The sequence below is a fragment of the Sinocyclocheilus rhinocerous genome, unplaced genomic scaffold, assembly GCF_001515625.1.
Source record: "Sinocyclocheilus rhinocerous isolate Xijiao unplaced genomic scaffold, SAMN03320098_v1.1 scaffold541, whole genome shotgun sequence".
NCBI lineage: Eukaryota > Metazoa > Chordata > Actinopteri > Cypriniformes > Cyprinidae > Sinocyclocheilus > Sinocyclocheilus rhinocerous.
The window spans coordinates 3,268-23,495 of NW_015658519.1; the positions used below are offsets into that span (position 1 = coordinate 3,268).

At 38.7% G+C, this 20,228-nt stretch overlaps 1 protein-coding gene across 1 annotated transcript in view; it reads right to left on the reverse strand.

Annotated features, from left to right (window-relative positions):
- LOC107722525 (glutamate receptor ionotropic, NMDA 3B-like) overlaps window positions 1-20,228 on the reverse strand; it is a 42,316-nt gene that overhangs the window by 1,171 nt on the left and 20,917 nt on the right. Inside the window, exons 2-8 of the mRNA XM_016530888.1 lie at window positions 18,050-18,687; window positions 10,449-11,541; window positions 9,074-9,219; window positions 7,140-7,255; window positions 4,300-4,451; window positions 619-783; window positions 212-282 (exon numbers count right to left, since the gene is read on the reverse strand). Coding sequence (XP_016386374.1) covers window positions 212-282; window positions 619-783; window positions 4,300-4,451; window positions 7,140-7,255; window positions 9,074-9,219; window positions 10,449-11,541; window positions 18,050-18,687 — 2,381 coding nt within the window. The remainder of the gene's footprint in view (window positions 1-211; window positions 283-618; window positions 784-4,299; window positions 4,452-7,139; window positions 7,256-9,073; window positions 9,220-10,448; window positions 11,542-18,049; window positions 18,688-20,228) is intronic.

Consider the following 20,228-nt stretch of genomic DNA (forward strand, 5'->3'; position numbering starts at 1 on the left):
AAAAAATATATATATATATATATATATATATATATATATAAATACAATTTTATGTCTTTACAGGGTTAAATGTTACTTCTAAAATAAATAAAATCGGGCCCATTAGAATAGGCCCATAATAAATTGCTCTAAACTTCAATGAGGAGAATTACTACATTACATTGCACTTTTAAGAAATTTGTCAGTTTATTACGCAATAATCTTAACTTACCATCTGTCACTGCTCTCAACCTCTGATTTCCTCTCATCATTACAACCCATATTTAATGCACGGTGGATTTTCTGTAGAAATAGAAAAAGGACACAGAACAACAGTCATATTCAGTATATACATAATTAAATACAAGACATGCCTACCACATATAACCTCCTGACTTCTTCTTCTAAGACAGCTTCTTAACACTAGAGGGAGCAGATGCACCTGTGTTTATGACAGCAACATGCCTTCTTGAATAAGATTTTGAATAAGATTTAAAAGAGATAAGAGTGAAATAGTAATTCCTTTAGTTAACTTTAGATGCTAAAAACTTTAGCATTATCAGCCTTTATACACTGATCTGTTTTTGAAGGTTATTTCACCATGTTTGTCAGCTGTAGCATATGGAGGCAGGCGCTCACCTGACTGGTGTGGAGCCAGTATTTGAATCTCTGCTGGTGGCGGAGGTGAGGCAGGATGAATCTGAAGAAAGTGTGCTCTCCCAGCAGAGTGAGCAAAGCACCTGCCACCCCCACACACAACAGCACAAACAGCCCCGAGAAATGCTGGATACCCATCTGCAGAGTCTGCACACACATGAGCAATAATACATAAAAACACAAGAGAAAAGATCACAGTGTAACACAGCACTGTTGCTGACTGCACCTTTTCCCCTGAGAATTGATCTTTTTTTTTTCCCTGCTGCACTGCGCAACTATTTTCAACATTAATAATAAAAAAAAAAGGTTATTAAGCACAAAATCAGCCTATTAGAATCATTTCCGAAGCACCATGTGACACTTAAAGGCTGCAGCTTTGCATTACATTAATAAAATGCATTTTAAAATATATTAATATAGAAAACAGTTGTAGTAATATTTCACAATATTAATGCTTTTACTGAATTTTTTATCATCTAAATGAAGCCTTGATATGTAAGAGACTTTTCAAAAACGTTTTAGAAATCTTATCGACCCCAAACTTTTAAATGGCAATGTGTGTTCCTTTATTTGCTTATTATTTACTATGGATATACAGATTATAGATATTTTTCAATGGCATCTACCTATGTGACCAAGCAGTCAGTGTTTGGCTTCATTGAGAGCCATTTTTTAAGAAGCTGATGACAGTTTTCTGATGAAATATATCTTTTTTTGCAAGCAACCTATAAATCACCAATATTTCATTTAATATTGCAGCAGATGTTTTACCAGTGCTCTTGTTTTCTTCTTAAATGTTTAGCTCTCTCCAGGTATTATAGACCTTCCAGTGCCTGACCCAACGTTATTTTCCCCTCGGGTGTTAGAAGCCCCAACATACACAAAGGAATCCATCATTCCCCTGCAATGGCTTTGATCTGGAGGGAGAAGGAGTCCTGCTGACTAGAACTAATCACAATTTTATAAAGTATTGCTGTTATAATTGAAATGAAAGTCATGCTGACTTGGAGTAGTTGAAAAGGGGAAAATATTCCACTTCCTGTCCCTCATATGTGTGGGGCATGTTTCGCAATATCAGACACTCATTGGTCATCCAACACTGCACACACTGAGACTGCAGTCCCATGTTCACTCCATCATACCTCTTCTGCGAATGTGTTCGTTCTTAACACATAACAGGATTGGCTACAGCCCATTATCATGATGTCACTTTCCAAGAGAGTGTTATGGGGGATAGTGGCTAAATGCACATGCATACATATGCATACATACTACTGGTCAGATGAAGTGCTCAATGCACTTCATGTTGGCTGCTCTGAATGCTCCGATTTCATTAAAATAATGCAGTAACAATTTACAGTAAGGTTCTATATGTTAAGATTAGGATTGCATCATTTAAGTATTTTGAATACATATGAATTAACAAAGAACAATAGTATATTTGTAAATTAACACGAATCTAGATTAACTTTATGTGCTTTTTTGATTACTATGTACTAACCTTTAAATTAATCATTTGATACAATGCATTTAATGTGTACATACATGTTGTACAAACTCGTATTAAAAATACCTGCATGTAAATACATTTGTAACTAATTTTAACCCACCCTAAGCCTATCTATACCAAGATACCAAAAAAGTTTTTCTTAATACAACATTAATACAAGAAGTATATTGTTCCTAACATTTTTTTTACATAGTAAATGCATCTAATATTAAAAAAGATTAATAAATGCTGTAAAAATGTTAGTTCATGACTCTTGTGAAACAGAAGTACACTTTAGCATACTTTAAAAAAAGACATTTATAAAGGAAATAATAGTAACACTTTAAAATAGGGTTTCAAACTACATTAGTTAACATAAACTAACAAAGAAAACACTTCTACAGCATCTATTAATATTAATCAATGTTAATTTCCACATTTACTAATATATATTTAAAATCAAAAGTTGCATTTTTTTAAAATTAATTAATGCACTGTGAACTAATATGAACAATGAACAATTATATTTTTACATGCACATTAACAAAGATGCTGTAACTAAATTCTTTTAAAACATGTATTGCTCATTGTTAGTTCATGTTAGCTTTGCATTAACTAATGTTAACAAATGGGACCTTATTGTAAAGTGTAACCGAAATACTTCAAAATAATATACTTAAGTGTGAACTAAATTTAAGCTGCCTAATGTACAGACAGACATTTACAGTAAACTAAACTTTAACGTAATTTCTGTTAAAACTCATATATGGCATGATATTTGTGATTACAAGATGAAACTGCAATTTAGTACATTTAAAATATATTAAATTTAACTATAATATCGAATAGCACATTACAATTAGAATGAATATAATCAAGCACTCTACACATGCTTTAGTATTGTTAGTCAACAGATCAAAATGTGTACTTCTTTAAGGATTATTAAAATGAAAGATGTACTTGAAAAGTATAATCAAAGTGTACTCCCCTCCCCTTAAGTACACTTAAGTGGCCTTTTATTTTATGAATATTATCTGCAAGTATATATATATATATTTAAAAATATACATTTAAGATTTGATGTGCTCATTCAATACAATTATCCATAGCTCTTTTTCACAAGGGTGCACTTAATGCATTAACCTTTTCGTAATGCATTACCTTCAATCCTGCTATATTGAAAAAATAGTAAAAATTCTCCCACATAAAGGTTTGACGATACTCTTTTAGACAAATATGTATATGTCTTTGGCTTTATACACTCTCTTGGCACAAAAACCAAAGAAGTGCTTTTGCTGTGAACAACAAAGTAGTATTAAGGAACAAATTCTGGCATTTGTTTATTCATCATTTATTTATTCATTTATTTTGAGAGTACGCCAGATGCAGCACTTAATGTTGGATTGTTGCTTTAAATTCCCCATCGCTTTCAACCCTGCATCTTTGTATCTGGCTACAAGCCAAGATGCTGTTTGAAGAATTCTGACTAATTTAATTAAGACTGAATTACGTTAAGGAGATAAAATGCCGCTTTTTGCATTTGAAGCTCCTTCTATAAACAGCACTAGAATAAACATTCAAAGGGGGCGACTGACTGCGAGGACCTCACAGTCGATCCTGTCCGCTTGTTTGGAGAATTTATTGCACAGCAAAGTAGTGGTTTTACAGCGCGGTGTCTGTGGTGACAGGACAGCTTGGCTCCGGAGCAAGAGAGAGGGGGAGCATGAGATGAGTTCCAGCTGGCACAGGGGCCGATAACAAATGTCATTGCTTGTGCTCATGAAGTCCCCCATTCATAACCACAGCTAGGTAATGAAGCCAGACTGTACGAGACAATGCCTTACAGGAGCGCTACAACTCCTGGGAGGTTATTGACTGAAGCCCCATTGATGGAGTGCGCTGGCGGCTGCTACTCACAGCCTCAGGTGTGCGGGGCGGTACAGCTGACACGGAGCCCTCGGGAATGAAAATGGATCGTGGTGGCCCGACGGCGCTCTGACAGAACGCCTATTAGACTGCAGGAGACAGTAATTCCAAACAAAAGGATTTTTCAGGGGGAAAAGAGCTCAAAGAGGAACTTGGTCAAGGGCAGAAGCTGCTCGCTCGCCTGTGAACAAAAACACACGCGCACACATATTCTACATGCTCTCAGACTGTCTTTTTTGATGGCTCACCTCTGTCACAGCAAAAACCCTCTTTCCACAGGGAACCACTTTATACCACTTGTCGTGCAGCATGTCCATGTAACCGTCAGACTTGTAGCGGCTGACATATTCAGACACGTTGCGAGTGAGAGGGGAGTTCTGGGGTAGCCCGATTCCGTATCCTGAAAGCACAAAGAATAACGAAACAACAACTTTACACGTACAGCTCAGCTAGATCCATGCATGCCTGTGGGGTTTTGTTAAAGAAACCATACACATTCTAGTGTGAATTGATTCTTCTATTATTGATATGTCAGAGAACCTTGAGAAGGAACAAACATGTTATTCAGTATGTTAGTCAGCACCTAAAAATAAGTGTACTTCTTTAAAGATTAATAAAACATAATGATTTAAATTTCCTTTTTTTTTCTCCATTATTAAGAAATGTACTTAAAGGAACAGTTCACCCCAAAAATTAAAAACTGCTGAAAATTTACCCTCAGACTGTTTAAGATGTAGATGAGTTTGTTTCTTCACGAGAATAGATTTGGAGAAATTTAGCATTACATTACTTGCTCACCAGTGGATACTCTGCAGTGAATGGGTGCCGTCAGAATGAGAGTCCAAACAGCTGATAAAAACATCACAATAATCCACAAGTAATCCACACGACTCCTGTCCTGTACATGAATTAACATCTAGTGAAGTGAAAAGCTTGTTTGTAATAAATTTATCATTAAGACACTTTTAACTTCCAACTGGTGCTTTTGGCTAAAATATGAGTCCTCTATCCATAATAATTGATTTCTCCAGTGAAAAAGTAATCTTGTATGAATCAGGAGAGAAATATGCACAGATCAAGCAGTTTCCAAGTGAAAACAGTCCAAAGCAGTTCTAAACAAATATGTTGGTGGATTTTGATGTGAGAGGAAAACATGGGATGGACTTTTTCACTGGAAGATGAGTTAATGGATTATGGACTCACATTTTTGTCAGAAGTGGCAGTTAAAACACCCAAGAAACAGCCGAACCGTTTAAAACACCCGAATTATGGATTTGTTTAATACAAACATGCAGCTTTTCACTTCACAAGGTGTTAATTGATGGATAGGAGTCGTGTGGATTACTTGTGGATTATTGTGATGTTAACAGCTGTTTGAACTCTAATTCTGACGGCACCCATTCACTGTTGTGATGTAATGCTAAATTTCTAGAAATCTGTTCCAATAAAGAAACTCATCTACCTCTTGGATGGTCTGTAAATCGATTGAGTAAATTTTCAGCATTTTTTTTATTTTTGGGTGAACTATTCCTTTAAGTATGTTAAGAAACAGTCATGAAAGTGTACTCTTTAAGTACACTTACTGTAAGTGGACTTTTATTTACTAATTGATATATTACTAATAATACTCTGACATAAAGTTTGGAACATACTCTTTTAGACAAACATATTAATTTGTCTTTTGCTAGAACATCAAAACAACTTCACACATAAAGCTCAGCCGGATCAATTATGCGGTGGGCTTTTGTTAAAGAGACCATCCACATTCTAGTGTGAATTGATACCTCTATTATTGATATGTCAGAGAGCCTTGAGAAGGAACGATCATGAATCTTTGGCACCCTGTACCAGTGCACCGTAGACAGAGCGTCTGTCATTTCGGGCGTCTCTGCAGCCAGGCAGCCGGAGAGATACGAGCACAACTCTTGACATCCACAAATTTCATCAAAGCCCTCGCCTCACCGGCAAACCCACACATCACTCCTGGCAAGCAATCCCTCCCCTCCTTTCAGCACATGGCACAACATTCCTTGCATCCTGATAAACTTCTGTCCTCTCCTACTGAGTTGCACCGCTGTATTTTACTCAGTCCTCTACAACCAAAAAATGTGCGCTGTTGAACTCTTTGAAGAGGGGGCACCAGCGGGCTGCTGGAATATTCTTAATGGAGTGGACCCAGGCAGTCATAAAATGTGCTGTAGAAACTAATACAATAAGGGATTTTCCAGCAGCGTTAAAAGGACACGGTCCACTCTGAAGAGACGGTTTCTACTGAAGGGTGTTCTTTCAATTTGAGCAAAGCCTGTGAATTGAACGGATGCCTGTGGGGAATGTCAAAAGTACCATAATTCAGTACCAAGTCACGACAAAAATTGGGAACAAAAATAATTAAAAACAGATACCGGACTTTTTACAGTATCTATCTATCTATCTATCTATCTATCACATTCAGTGAAATGTCACAATTCACAAGACCAATTTCCATACTGCCGCAAAAACTAATATGCTACTCAACACACTTTTTATTGTGACAACCTTAGATGCCTGACTCCGGTTTTGCGCCTGCATGATTTGATTATGCACCTCGCTGTTTACAGGTTTTACAGACCCTGACGGAGCTGTCCATTTCAGGCCAGCAGACGTCATAGCGATGGTTTAGTCTTGATCATCCATCTAATAAAAAGCTGGCTCAAAGGCGTAAGGGAAGCTTTTGGCAGATAGCAGGGAAAATTCCTATGTATGCAGCAGGAGATAACATCCAGATGAGAGGTACGGACACGCCTGGGTGACTGCCATGAAACCCATCTACACCCTGTAATAGCTTTCCCTTATGAAATGACATGTGTCAAACTTGACTTGCTTCGATTTGGAGGGTAATTACAACAGCCTTGAGGTGAATTCATTGACGGCTCTTAATGTGGGGTGGAATTCTAATAGTGTATCTGTAGAAAGTGTTAGAAATACCTTGTGCCCTTTCAGAGAACAACTTCGCAGGCTTTTGTAAGCTAATATAATTCAACACGGCATGGCCAGAGGTGCTAGACTCCTGAAAGACAGCAAAATGTCTTAGTGGCACAGGGGTCCTTACCTTCAATAGCAAACGGTTTTCCTACAGTCAGGAGTTTGCAGTCTGCATCTATGGACACCTCATAGTCCAGTAAAGCCTTATCCATGATGAAGGCATCTAGCTGAGGGGGATCTGTCCTTCAACACACAGAGGAGGATAGTCAGAGCCAAACAAAACAGACACCGCCAAACTTATGCTAATTGCTACTGACTTTAAATTACTTGAAAAGTTGATTACAATAAGCCTGAACCAAACCCAAACCCTGTAGCTATAAACTGCTTAAATCTTTTGGCTTTAGTCAGATTTACTGAATAGAAAGTGCTTTTTGTGTACTGTGTGTGTAACTTTCCCCGCAGACATCTTTTTTCAAACAATCTTTGAGTAATTTGCTCCAGCATTTAGTTTCTTTATAAAAGCTTACATTGCAAAGACTGTTTCCATTTAGAGGTTTATAGTGTAACCTATTAATAGGGGTGGCAAAATAAATACATGCTGCTTTAGCTAATAACAGTGGCTAATAATAGTGTTCAGTAAAGCCAATTACAAAAACTCATGGGTTACATCATCCCAAAATGAAAAAAAATAATTCCCAAATCAAAAACAAAAACATGGTCAAAAGCATTACGCATTCTGCTGCATATGGGAATTCAAGTTTGGTGAACTCTGACCTGTAGATGTGGATTTTTCCATTTTTTGAAAGTATTATTTGTTATTTATTAAAAACAAAAACCCTAGAGCATGACATCATATCCCATTAGCTGTTTATCTCTAAAGAAATGCTGAATTCTCAATGTCTAGTGTGAGGCGATGCTTGCTCATCAGCTGACCTCTATTTTTACCTCAAGTGTGACAGAAAATAAAGTGAAGGAAAATTTTGCAGGATCAAACTAAGACTCTTACGCAACGTCTTTTAAAGGAAAAAAAAAAACTGTCCGGATGCTTGTCTTAAAAAAATCTCACCCCCAAGAATAGCTCCCAAATATGGCTGCGATCTCAACTCTAAAAATGCTGACCATGTAAGGTGTCTCCTGTGAATCGAACAGAAGGATTTCTGACATGGAAGAAAACCGCTGTCAATCATAAAAGACAGGAAGTACAAAGCAAAATACAGCACTATGTGGGAGCCTGAATCTGAGGATGAATCGCTGTGTGTGTGTTTGCGCACGCCTGCAAGCGTACGTTTGCCGGGGAGTTATCTGTTGTCTCAGAAGAAAACCTTTGGCCTCATTCTGCAAGTTTAGATTTGACTTGAGAGTGACTGCCTCTTTCTCAGCTTGGAGTCTGCAGCAGTCCCTGTTCTTTCAGGGATGAATGGAAAGCGAGACTACAGACAGAAAGCCTGGAGAGCAGACACTTGTTGCTGTCGACTCGGTTTGATTAAACTGAGCAAGCTGGATGGTGCGCATAATTCCTCATGAAAGAGGAATAATATTGAAGGTGCATCATACAAAACAGATCCACAGCGGTGTCAGCAGCTCTTGAGGGTGAGAACTGATCGTTGGCCTCTTATTGTGACCCTATTTATTGTTGTAGTATGTGCCTGCAGCTTTTGGGCTGCTTGTTGTCTGTGTCTCCAGCAGCATCGTGCAATTACTGAGCTCGATTTCCCTTTAGGCTTTTTTTCAAGATGCCCATCTCCTGTTTATTTTATTTATTTTTTATTTGTTTTCTGCATGTTGTGCTCCTGCTCAGCACCACTTGAGTTTATTGAGTTAAAAGAATATGAATGTGTCTATGTGAGTGCAAGTGTTTAAGATGATAGCTTTCTAAATACACTTTATTGCAAGTGTTTTTCATTCAAACGAAAAAGTCTGTTTAGAAATTCAGTTTGCTAATTTAATTAGATTTACCACTCTCTCTCTTTTTTTTTTTACTGTTATCTTTTCATTGGACTTTCCACTGCTATGTTCAATTGCCTGTTATCTTTTGTTTCTCTCCTGGGTCTAAACACTTACTTGAGTGTAGAGACTCCATCCGGAGTGGTGGGCTTGTTGAAGCGCCTCATGTACTCGTGCATCTCAGGAAAGCTCTTTTTCACATAGTCCTCAGCACTGCTCTCTCGAACTGTGCCGAAGCGAAACCCCAGAGACGGGTGATGGAGCTTGAAAAGAGCAATGAAATGTGAATTGATTGTGCGAGAAAGGTTTAAAAACATAATCCAAGCACTTACAAAAAAGTACCAAAAAACTTGGTACCATGGTGCACTCATGTTTTTGTGGACACATACCATATACACTACTGTTTAAAAGCTTGGGGTATTTTAAAATACTTTTATTGATCAAAAGAGATGTTAAAACTTTTGTAAAAAAATGTCTATTTCAAATGAATGCTGTTATTTTTAAACTTTCTATTCATCAAAGAATCCTGAAGAAATATATATATATTAAAACAGAAAACAGTTGTTTTAAATTGCAATAATATTTCACAATATTACTGTTTTTACTGTATTTTCGATCAAATAAATGTAGCCTTGGTGAGCATAAGAGACTTTTTTTTTTTTTTTTACGAATCCAAACTTACAAACGGTAGTGTCTGTATACCCTACTGTACAAAGGTCTTTGGCCATTAGTATTTTCACCAAAACAAAATGCTTTTAAACCAGTTATATCTTTTGCTGTAGTGTGTCAGTGGGAAATATCAGTTTACATTTCCAAACATTCCTTTTGCCATTAATTGTAATCATACAGGGATTACATGAGGACTCAGAAAAAACGGAGACAGACTAAATCCAGAAGAACTGTGGCAACGTCTCCAAGATGCTTGAAGAAACCTACCTGCAAAGCTACAGTACTGTAAAAAGTTTTAGGCACTTGTGTTAAAAAATGCTGTAAACTGAGGATGCTTTAAAAAATAATGTCATAAATATATTTTATTGCACAGAGTTTTTCAGGTAGCTTTGCAGGAAGGTTTCTTCAAGCATCTTGGGAGACATTGCCACAGTTCTTCTGTCTGGATTTATTCTGTCTCAGTTTGTTATGATTCTTCATGTAATGGCAGACGGACTGGATGGTGATGAGATCTCTGTGTGGAGCACTGGCTTTTGTCAGACTCCTTGTGCATACAAAAATCTCACTGGATTATTACAATTAATGGCAAAATGAATGTTTGGAATTGTAAACTGATATTTCCTCCTGACACGCTACAGCAAAACATAGAAATAACTGGTCCAATTTGTTGGTGAAAATACTAATGGCCTAAGACTTTTGTACAGTAGTGCATATGTAAAACATTTTTATTTTAAGGGATACATATTACAACACAGTCTAAATAAATCACTGAACAAAAATATTTGTGTATTTCACCTCTTCAGGATGAAATGCAGTGTTTTACCTTGACATCATGAATCCCTGACACCTCCTCAAAGGTCTTCTCCCCCACCATGACAGCTGCTAGGTTGGCTGTGTAACTGGACAGAACCAGCAGGCAAAATATGGCCCAAAGGTTCATGAGGAAGCGGCTCGTCCAGCACTTTGGAGTTTTACTGGCAACGGTCCGGCCGAACAGAATGGCGTAGCAGAGGTTCAGTGCAGACGAGTAAGAAAAGACCCTGATGCGGTTGCGTCCGTGAGGGGTCATGCCAAACGGACTGTTCCACTCGTAAAGTGTGATGAAAAGGGCTGTGATATGCAGTGCCACAAAGATGCCAACCCACATGGACCAGTGAAGCGGCCACATGAAGGCACCGATGGGTGCAGCCGTGTCCTTGCTCCGCACCAGGATCCCGAGACTGGTGGAGAAGAAGGGGCTGGTGAAGTCTATCACTCGGCTTCGAGCGGAGTTGATGCTAAAGCTGGTGACGGCCATGTCCGCCACGCCACTGAGCAGGTCGCCCACCAACCCAGTCCATCTACCTCCTTTCCATGCCCCGTACTTCCCATCGCCTACGATGTAAAGGTCAAACTGGAAGTGCATGTCCTCCGCTAACTTCTCCAGCAGGTCGATGCAGTATCCATAGCAGCATTTCCGCATGTCATTTGGCAGTGAACTGCTGTTGGTTTGCTCCAGCTCTCTGAACAGCTGGTTGAGGACTTCCGAGCTGTTGGTTTGAGGGTCAAGGCACAGCTGACCCGCCGGACATTGGCCCTCCTCGTCCACCTCCCGCGTGAACACAAACGGGTGCTCGACCAAGGTCATGACCCGCAATCTGCTCCCCGCCACTGGGAGTCCTGCTTGCCAGCGGCCGCCGAGCCTGATCTCTGGGCCGTCCTCCCAGTGGTGTTGGGTCATGCCTGGCCACAGGCCCTGCTCTTCCCATTCCAGACGGCCCGACTGCCAGCTTGCCACGGTCACCCAGCTTGGCTGGCCCAGAGGGTCTCGCTGTAGACTCCATATGTGGAAGCGCTGGGAGGTAAGGACCCTGGAGAGGGAGCGCTGCACTCGCACTGGGCCTGTCAGCCCCGTGAAAGAAGTGTTCGACAAGAACCTGAGCACAGCAGGGACATGAGCATTGTGAGGAGAATATATATGCATCCAGCAAAAGCAAAGACAGTGATGAGATGACAGAGCAAAAAATTCTGCTGAATCTCTAGCGAACTGAATCCTACACATGAGCCAGGGGAGATAACTAGTGAAAACAAGTGAAAGGAATAAAAGTAGTGTACAAAAGTGATACTACATAGGAAATAGAGCTAGCAGTGAAAATAAAAAGCAATTTTAGTTGTTTTAATTATTTAGTTATTATTGATTATTGATGATTGGTTTTAATTGGTTTAGATGGATTAAGTACAGTAATTCCAGTGTTGCTGATTGCATTAGTTTCATATCAAATATGACAAAATCATTTTAACTTTGAAGCCTACTGTAGCATATTTCATACACAGGCCTCTAAATTATTAATGTTTAAAACTTTGATGAAAAACCTTTTATATGCAATCTACTACTGTACTTGCCTTCTGCTCTCTGATTGTTAGTTCATACTTTTCTAGTAAGTAAAAGGCCTTTTCGTATAAATCTAAAAACATCAGGTTGTGGAATATGGGTATTTAAAAAAAAACGGATTTTTATAAAGTGAATATAATAGCTACTTTTATATTGTTAGTATAAGACAAACTTTTACTTGACTGAAGCAACTTAGGTTTACTTGATTATCCATACATAATTTTTTAGAAAAATCATGTTAAAATGTGAGTATTGAATATAACACAACAGGCTTTTGAGGAGCATTTATTTGTCCCTCTCTCAATCCTCATTGTATTAGACTGCAGTATGTTTTCCCCACCACAATAAAAACTACAGAGCTTTAACCATAAAAAAGAATTTAAATATCATCTTACAACATATTATTGGGAGATCTAGACTGACAACTGATATTTATAAGCATTTTATTTCAAGTAGTCTGCTATAATGTTATAAAAATCTAATTTAACAGTTTGGGTCCGTTTGGGAGTTTTTTCCACTTCTTAATTATGACCTCCATATTCTCCTATATATCATACTACATGAGCAATAAAAGCCTGATCAAATATACTCACAAAAAAAAAAAAAACCTACATATCCAAACCTTTTTTTTAGTCTAAAGTTTCAATATATGGTTCCATAAAAAAAACATTTTTTTCTGACTATTGTTTCATATTTCCGACATTACAGGGTTAAGGCCCACTATAACTGATGGTGATTCATTCAGAAACAGTGAGTTTTTGCGGGCATTTTACAAAAATCTTACATAAATGACATTCATCAAAACAAGACCAGCTAAGAGTTAAAAATGTCAGCCTTGTGTGAAAATGCTATTTGCTCAGTCGATCGCGTGTTTAAATACAGCAGCAGAAGCAGCACGGGAACTCAGTTTGCGCTCAGTGCTCAGGGAATCTGCATCTCACAGGCATGGCACATTTTGTTGAATGACCACAAAGAACAGCCTCTGATTCACAAAATGTGCTTACAAATGCAGACGTAAAGTGCAGTTTATCATTTTTGTGTAACTGATGATTTAAATCCATTCATCACTGTAAATGAGTGACAGAATACGTGGAACACTAAATCCATGAAGCAACATATGGTCATCAATAAAGAATCTTGCTTCATTAATCAGTCAAAATATATATAATTGGTCACTGCAGTAATTATTATAATGAAAATGTTTAAATAAAAACATTTATTAGTAGCATATTTTATGTTTCTGTAGTATGACTTTATTCCATGAATTATCCTGATGATCCAACGATCAGCATGTCTAACAGACATTTCTTGTTGGAAGACGGAGACGGACCTTCAACTCAACCCGGCTAAGACAGAACTGCTTGTGGTTTCAACAAACCCATCACTTTATCAAAATTTCACCATCCAGTTAGGCTCATCAACCATAACTCCTTCAAAAACTTATCTTTTTTTTTTTAATAAAAAACCCCCCAAAAAAACCAAAACAAACACTAGCTTTCTATTTTTTCTATTCTATCTACTTGTTTTTCTTTGTGTGTGTGTGTGTGTGTGTGTATGTGTGTGTGTATAATATATATAAATATAAATATACACCTTGCTACGTGTACTGCGTTAGGCTAACTGAGACTTGTCATTTGCACTTATATATTGTTGTTCTTTTGTTAGTTTTGACTGCTTTTATTGTCCGTCCTTGTAAGTCGCTTTGGATAAAAGCGTCTGCTAAATGACTAAATATAATGTAAATTCCCTATGGAAAACAAAAGGAGTTCAAAATGTTCATTTGAAAATTTCCATAGACTGAAAATGTTTGGTGATCACCCTCGCTGTCATGATATAATATGTATAAATGTGTGTGTGTGCATGTTAAATAAGGATTTGAACCCAGGTCCCCTTGCATACTAAATGAAAATTACACCTCTAGACGATCTTGTCTCACTGTCAAAGAAAAAAGTGCCACAACTGTCACATAGTGCCCTCGGAAAAAAAAATAAGGCACATGGTGCGTCTGCCAAGATTTAAATAATTATTTCTTATTCAAGAGCACCAGCTTTTCAAACGAACATTCCAAAATGTTTCATCTTAAATTCTCAAACAATATTTTTCACCACAGGAGAAAAGAATAAGAACAGAAGGAAATATAGATCACTCTTGAAGCACACTGAAGTTCAAGGCTTTCTTCAAAGACATAAGGACAGAAGGGCAGGATTATGACCTGAGTAACGCGAATCACACTAAATCTTTTGAACCAATATATGACCTTTGACAGCCAATGTATTTAACCGCTGAGCTGCCACCATATTAGTTCTGTTAACATCCATCAGAGAGTAGTAAACAAACAAATAAATAAATAGAGCATGGTTTATAGGTGAATAACCCTCTGTGCCGCTCCGGATATTATACTCTTATGCTGTTCTGCATACAGTAGATCACATAATTGTGATTCCTTACACAGCCTAGCCACACTGCTTTTATGGCAAAATGTAGGCCATGAATTAGTTCAATGATCGATTTTCGTCAATAAATCAGCTGAGGATGTAGAGTAGTCAAAGGGCTGCTGGGCAATGTCTGGGTCACGGATGGGAAGATGAAAAATCCCGAGTGAAAGAGGCTTGTGATGTGTGGCTAAATGTGGCCGTAAATGATATGCACTCTGTGTGACCATAACTGCACACTTCCATTAAAACAGAGCAGAACAGAGAAAATAAAAGCAGAAAAAATTGATTGCCTGGATCATTAATTTCTCCTGATAGCCCTGAGTTTGACCCGTTGAGAACACTTGATCTGGTGTGAAAGCAGAAGTTAAAAGACAGCAGATAATGTGTTAGCCATTGCAACAAAGCTGATTTCCGTACTGAGATTTCTATCCGTGTGACTATTATTAAACATTCCGAAAGCATTAGCACCGCAGAGGAACAATAATCCCTGTGTTGTGTTGTTTTCAGTAGCTCACATGCCTGTGCTTCAGTGCTACACGCTCATTTCTCAGAGCAAATACATTTCTTAACATGGGGGTGGGGGGAGTCTCACACTGTGAGGTGAATATTAAAGATTACATCACTGCTTTCAATCAGGTGGAAAATCTCAGGGGTTCTCCGTCACACATTTTTAAATTTTTTTTAAAGTTTACTTATCTGAGCAAGACTCATATAAAAGTGGCACTTTAATCTTAAATCTGAAGATGCTTTTTTTTTTTTTACCACAAAAAAATTTCATTTGTGGAAGTGAGCAGATAGGTAAGGCTTCTTCCAGCCTTCAGTGATAAGAGTTCTCCAATAGTGTGCACACAGGGACTTGATCACAATCCGAGAAAACTCTACTATTTGTTTTCCAGTTATATACACCTTAGATTTTTTCGAAGTGGAACATAAAAACTCTAACTCTTAGTACTGAGTTCCAAACATCAAAATGCATTTTTAAAATATTTAAATATATTTTCATTGACAGTGGAACTGCTTGCTATGCCTATAGATGTTTAACCTTTTTTTTTTACCACCATCAAACTAAGTATCTTGATTTTGACTGCACTGACTATGGGGTGAAAACAGAACTTGAATTTAACTGAGCTGAATAATGACACTGCTGCCTTCTGTAGTGCTGCTTATAGCTAAATTGAACTTGTTTCATAATTGATAAACAGTTATTGAACGTTTGGAACAACACTGAACTGACTTAAGCTGAATAATGACACTATTGTCTTTTTAGAGCTGCTTTACAGCAGAATTTGAATCTCTCCCATGTTTGATACATTACTGATTATGTTATTTTCTTGTTTATTACTGTGAAGCTGCTTTGAAAAACCTGAATGAGAAATTGTAAATATTTAGTCCATCGGGATCTACACAACAATCTCTGTATTCTGTGATACTAATAGACAAGCCTCCCGCAGCCTCCTCCACTAAGTACACAATGCATCAAGCTGAGAGGCAGTGGACAGCAGGCTCTGTGAGCTCTTGACATTGAACAGGACGCTGGCATTGAAGATGAAGAAAGAGCCTGGCAACCTGAATGCAGAAAGCTTTTTGTCCTGTTTATGGAGGTCAGTCAGTGAAGAGGACGCAGTAGTGTCACAAATGGCTTCCACATTGCTGCAAATGCATCACTGTGTAACTGCTAACTTCACGGTTTATGTAAATGCACACAGGGATATGGTTTTGATTAAGGAGGTATAAATGTATTGAAAATGCCCCTGAGTCAGTTAATTGCATTTTAAAGTCTCCAGTGGCTCCATCAGGAAAATAACTTTAAGATATGAGGCCATACCGTGGCCGAGACAGAATATTCCTGTAACTTAATACTAGTGGCTGGAATACTAATACAGCCATTTTCCTTGGAGAGTATTTACTACCTTATAATTCCCTTAATGTAAAGCATGCTTAATTTGTCTGCGCACACTAATGATTAAAGGTGAATTTAAAGCTTGAAATGACTACACTGCGTGATCAGATAACAAATTAATTCATGATTACGAGATAAGATAACATTTTAAAGTATTGACAATGTTGGAGAAGCTAATTTAAAAACTGTAGTTGGATAAGCAACAAGATACACATAATCTACAGCAGTTAAGCCATAATAAAGCAACACTTTATAAAAAAATTCTTAAAAAGAATTATAATAATTTACTGTATTTAAATACAATAAATCCAATTATATAATATATATATATATCAAAATCTATAATATGAAAAAAAGATTGTATGAAATTAAAAGGCTTTATACTGGGTATCACATAACAATTACATATAAAAAAGAGGCCTGTATTAAATGTAAACCATTAGCAGTGATATTTTCCAGTAAAAAGTCTTCCGCCATTATATGTCTGCTCGCTGCATCCTTAAATTGATGCGTCATGACACAGTGCTTTAATTTTCAGTTTGCACACAACAGTGTGACCTATGATATTTGACGCTCTGAGACATAAGACTGTGCATAGTTGTTTCCTACACTAATGGCTAATTCTGAGACAATCTCCAGATCCACTGTAGATAATTGAGTTTGAAGGCCAGGGGTCCATAAGCCACACATGTGTCACATGCACATTCCACATTAATCAGAAATGTGAAACATGGTAAATGGGGTGCAAAATGTGTGCTTTAATTTTCAATTTGCATAGACTGCATACACATGCGTAACCTACGGCATGTGACTCTAAGACATAGGCCTATATTTAATAAATAAGACCTTGCATAGATGTTTCCTTTGCTAATGTCCTATTTTGACTCAGTCTCCAGCTTTATTGTGAATGATTGGACTTGAACGCAATGGGTTCATGTAAGCCACAGATTTGTCAAAAAATTACACACTAATCAGAAACGTGAAACATGGTAAATAGGGTGTAACGCATGATATTTTACTCTTTAAGAACCATAAACTTCAATAAATAAACCAAGGATAGTTGTTTCCTTCACTGATTTCCTAATCTGACACAATCACCAGCTTTATTGTCAATAACTTGGCCCATGGGTTCATATAATCCGCACATGTATCACACTTACACACTAATCAGAAATGTGAAACATGGTAAATGGGGGTACCTGTGCAATATGTGTGCTTTAATTTTCCGTCTGCAGTCTGCTCACATTTGTGACATTACCTATGACATTTGACTCTTTAAGAGACACAAACTTTAATAAATAAACCATACAAAGTAATTTTCTTCGCTAATGTCCTATTCTGACACAATCTCCAGCTTTATTGTGAATAACTAGGCTTGAGGGTCATGGGATCATATAACCCTGCAAAAAGTGTCACATGAAAATTGCACATTAATCAGAAATGTGAAACATGGCAAACTGGGGGGGTACCTGTGCACAATGTAGCCTATTAGTTATAATGTGATATAAACAACAGTGATGTAGCATCGCTAAACGCAACATCACTGTTGTTTATGTGTCATTATAACTAAAATGGCTTGTTACTGGAAAAACAGCTTGTTACTGGAAATCGTACTTTGTTTATGAATAGTTGTGGTACTGTTTTAAATGTGGTTAAATAATAGTATTGCTACGTAGTAAGCTACTTAGCTGTAAAATGTTATACATGCTATTGCTTACCTGGCAAGGTATTGTCCAGAGGAGGGCAGCTCATGTTTATTGGGCTTGTCGAAGCAGTTGACCATGTTCTGGATAAGAGCCAGGTCTGGTCTCACCATGGTCGCAGCATATACAGCCCTGCCAATGAGCTGCAGGGTATCCCTAATGTAGAAGTTCAGAGGCTTGCGATTGACCTCCCCATAAGCCAGAAGACCCAGGGGGGAGCCAATGGAGTGTAGAGAATCCAGACTAAGCGTGTATCCCATGATCCAGTGCATTGGGGGCAACGCAACGCTCAACTGGTGGGCGCTGCGCAGCACCCTGGCCGTACATTCAGGATCGGAGCCAAAAAGCACCACAGAAGACGCTGGAGCAGAAGGAGTCCTGCTGAGGAGCTGTGAGAGGAGCTCCATTACCTTGTCTTCGCTCAAGTTTTCCTCCAGTCTGGACAGGTTGAGGGTCTCCCACAGGTGCCAGTGGGCTCCATTCAAGCCCAGATGGCCCCGCTGTTCAAGTTCTTCTAGCATTCCCGTGTTCCCACCTCCCGGACAAAGAATGGCCGCTCCGCCCTGCCAGCCTCCCTTCAGCAACACCGCCAACAGCAGCTCCGACAGTCCTGAAGGGGTCGTACGTGTCATCATCTGTAAATGGAAGCGGTTCTGAAAACAGAAAACATATAGAGTTGGGTCTAGCGCTGCACGATTAAGGCAAACCAATATGATATGGCTCAGTGCAATTATCAAATCGAAAAAAGTGCAATTTCATTAAACAAATATATGCAGTGCGTTTTCCAGTGTGAAACGCGGCACTGTGTTTTGTTACACACGAGCAGAATCAGAATCAGAATGAGCTTTATTGCCAAGTATGTTTGCACATACAAGGAATTTGTTATAGTGTCACAAGCTTCCAGTACACGGAGACAACAACAACACACAGATAATACAAATAACATGTGAATAAAATACACATGCATAAATATAAACCACAAAAAAAGAATAAATTGTATGTACAGGTGTGCTATAGATAGAATAGGAATAGAATAAAATAAAATAAAATAAAGTTGTAGGGATGTACTAGGATTTAGGGTGATAAATAAGTATAAGGTTATTGCACATACTTTAATTGCACAATGGGAGAACATTAACTGTTCATGAGGTAGATTGCCTGGGGAAAGAAACTGTTCTTGTGCCTGGCTGTCCTGGTATTCGGTGCTCTGTAACACCGACCAGATGGCAAAAGTTCAAAAAGGAGATGGCTTGGATGTGATGGATCCAGAGTGATTTTCTGAGCCCTTTTCCTCACTCTGGATGTATACAGTTCTTGGAGGGTAGGCAGGGAGGCACCAATAATCCTTTCAGCAGTCCGAACCGTTCTCTGTAGTCTGATTTTGTAGCTGAACCAAACCAGACAGTTATTGAAGTGCACAGAACAGACTCAATGACGGCTGAGTAGAACTGCTTCAGCAGCTCCTGTGGCAGGTTGAATTCCCTCAGCTGGCGAAGGAAGTACAACTTCTGCTGGGCCTTTTTAACAATGGACTCAATGTGATTGTCCCACTTCAGGTCCTGAGAGATGGTGGTGCCCAGGAATCTGAATGACTCCACTGCAGCCACAGTGCTGTCCATGATGGTGAGTGGGGGGAGTGCAGGGGGGTTCCTCCTGAAGTCCACGATCATCTCCACTGTTTTGAGGGTGTTCAGCTCCAAGTTGTTAAGACTGCACCAGACAGCCAGCTCTTTAACCTCCTGTCTGTAAGCAGACTCGTCTCCGTCCTTGATGAGACCGATGACTGTAGTGTCATCTGCAAACTTCAGGAGCTTGACAGAGGGGTCTTTAGAGGTGCAGTCGTTGGTGTAGAGGGAGAAGAGCAGTGGGGAAAGGACGCAACCCTGAGGGGCACCAGTGCTGGTGGTGCGGCTGTTGGATGTGAATTTACCAATTCTCACTAGCTGTTGCCTATCTGTCAGAAAGCTGGTGATCCATTGACAGATAGAGCTAGGGACAGAGAGCTGGGTTAGTTTGGTCTGGAGGAGTGTTGGGATGATGGTGTTGAAAGCGGAGCTAAAGTCCACAAACAGGATCCTCACATAAGTCCCTGTTTTGTCCAGATGTTGCAGGATGAAGTGCAGTCCCATGTTGACTGCATCATCCACAGACCTGTTTGCTCTGTAGGCAAACTGAAGAGGATCCAGCAAGGGTC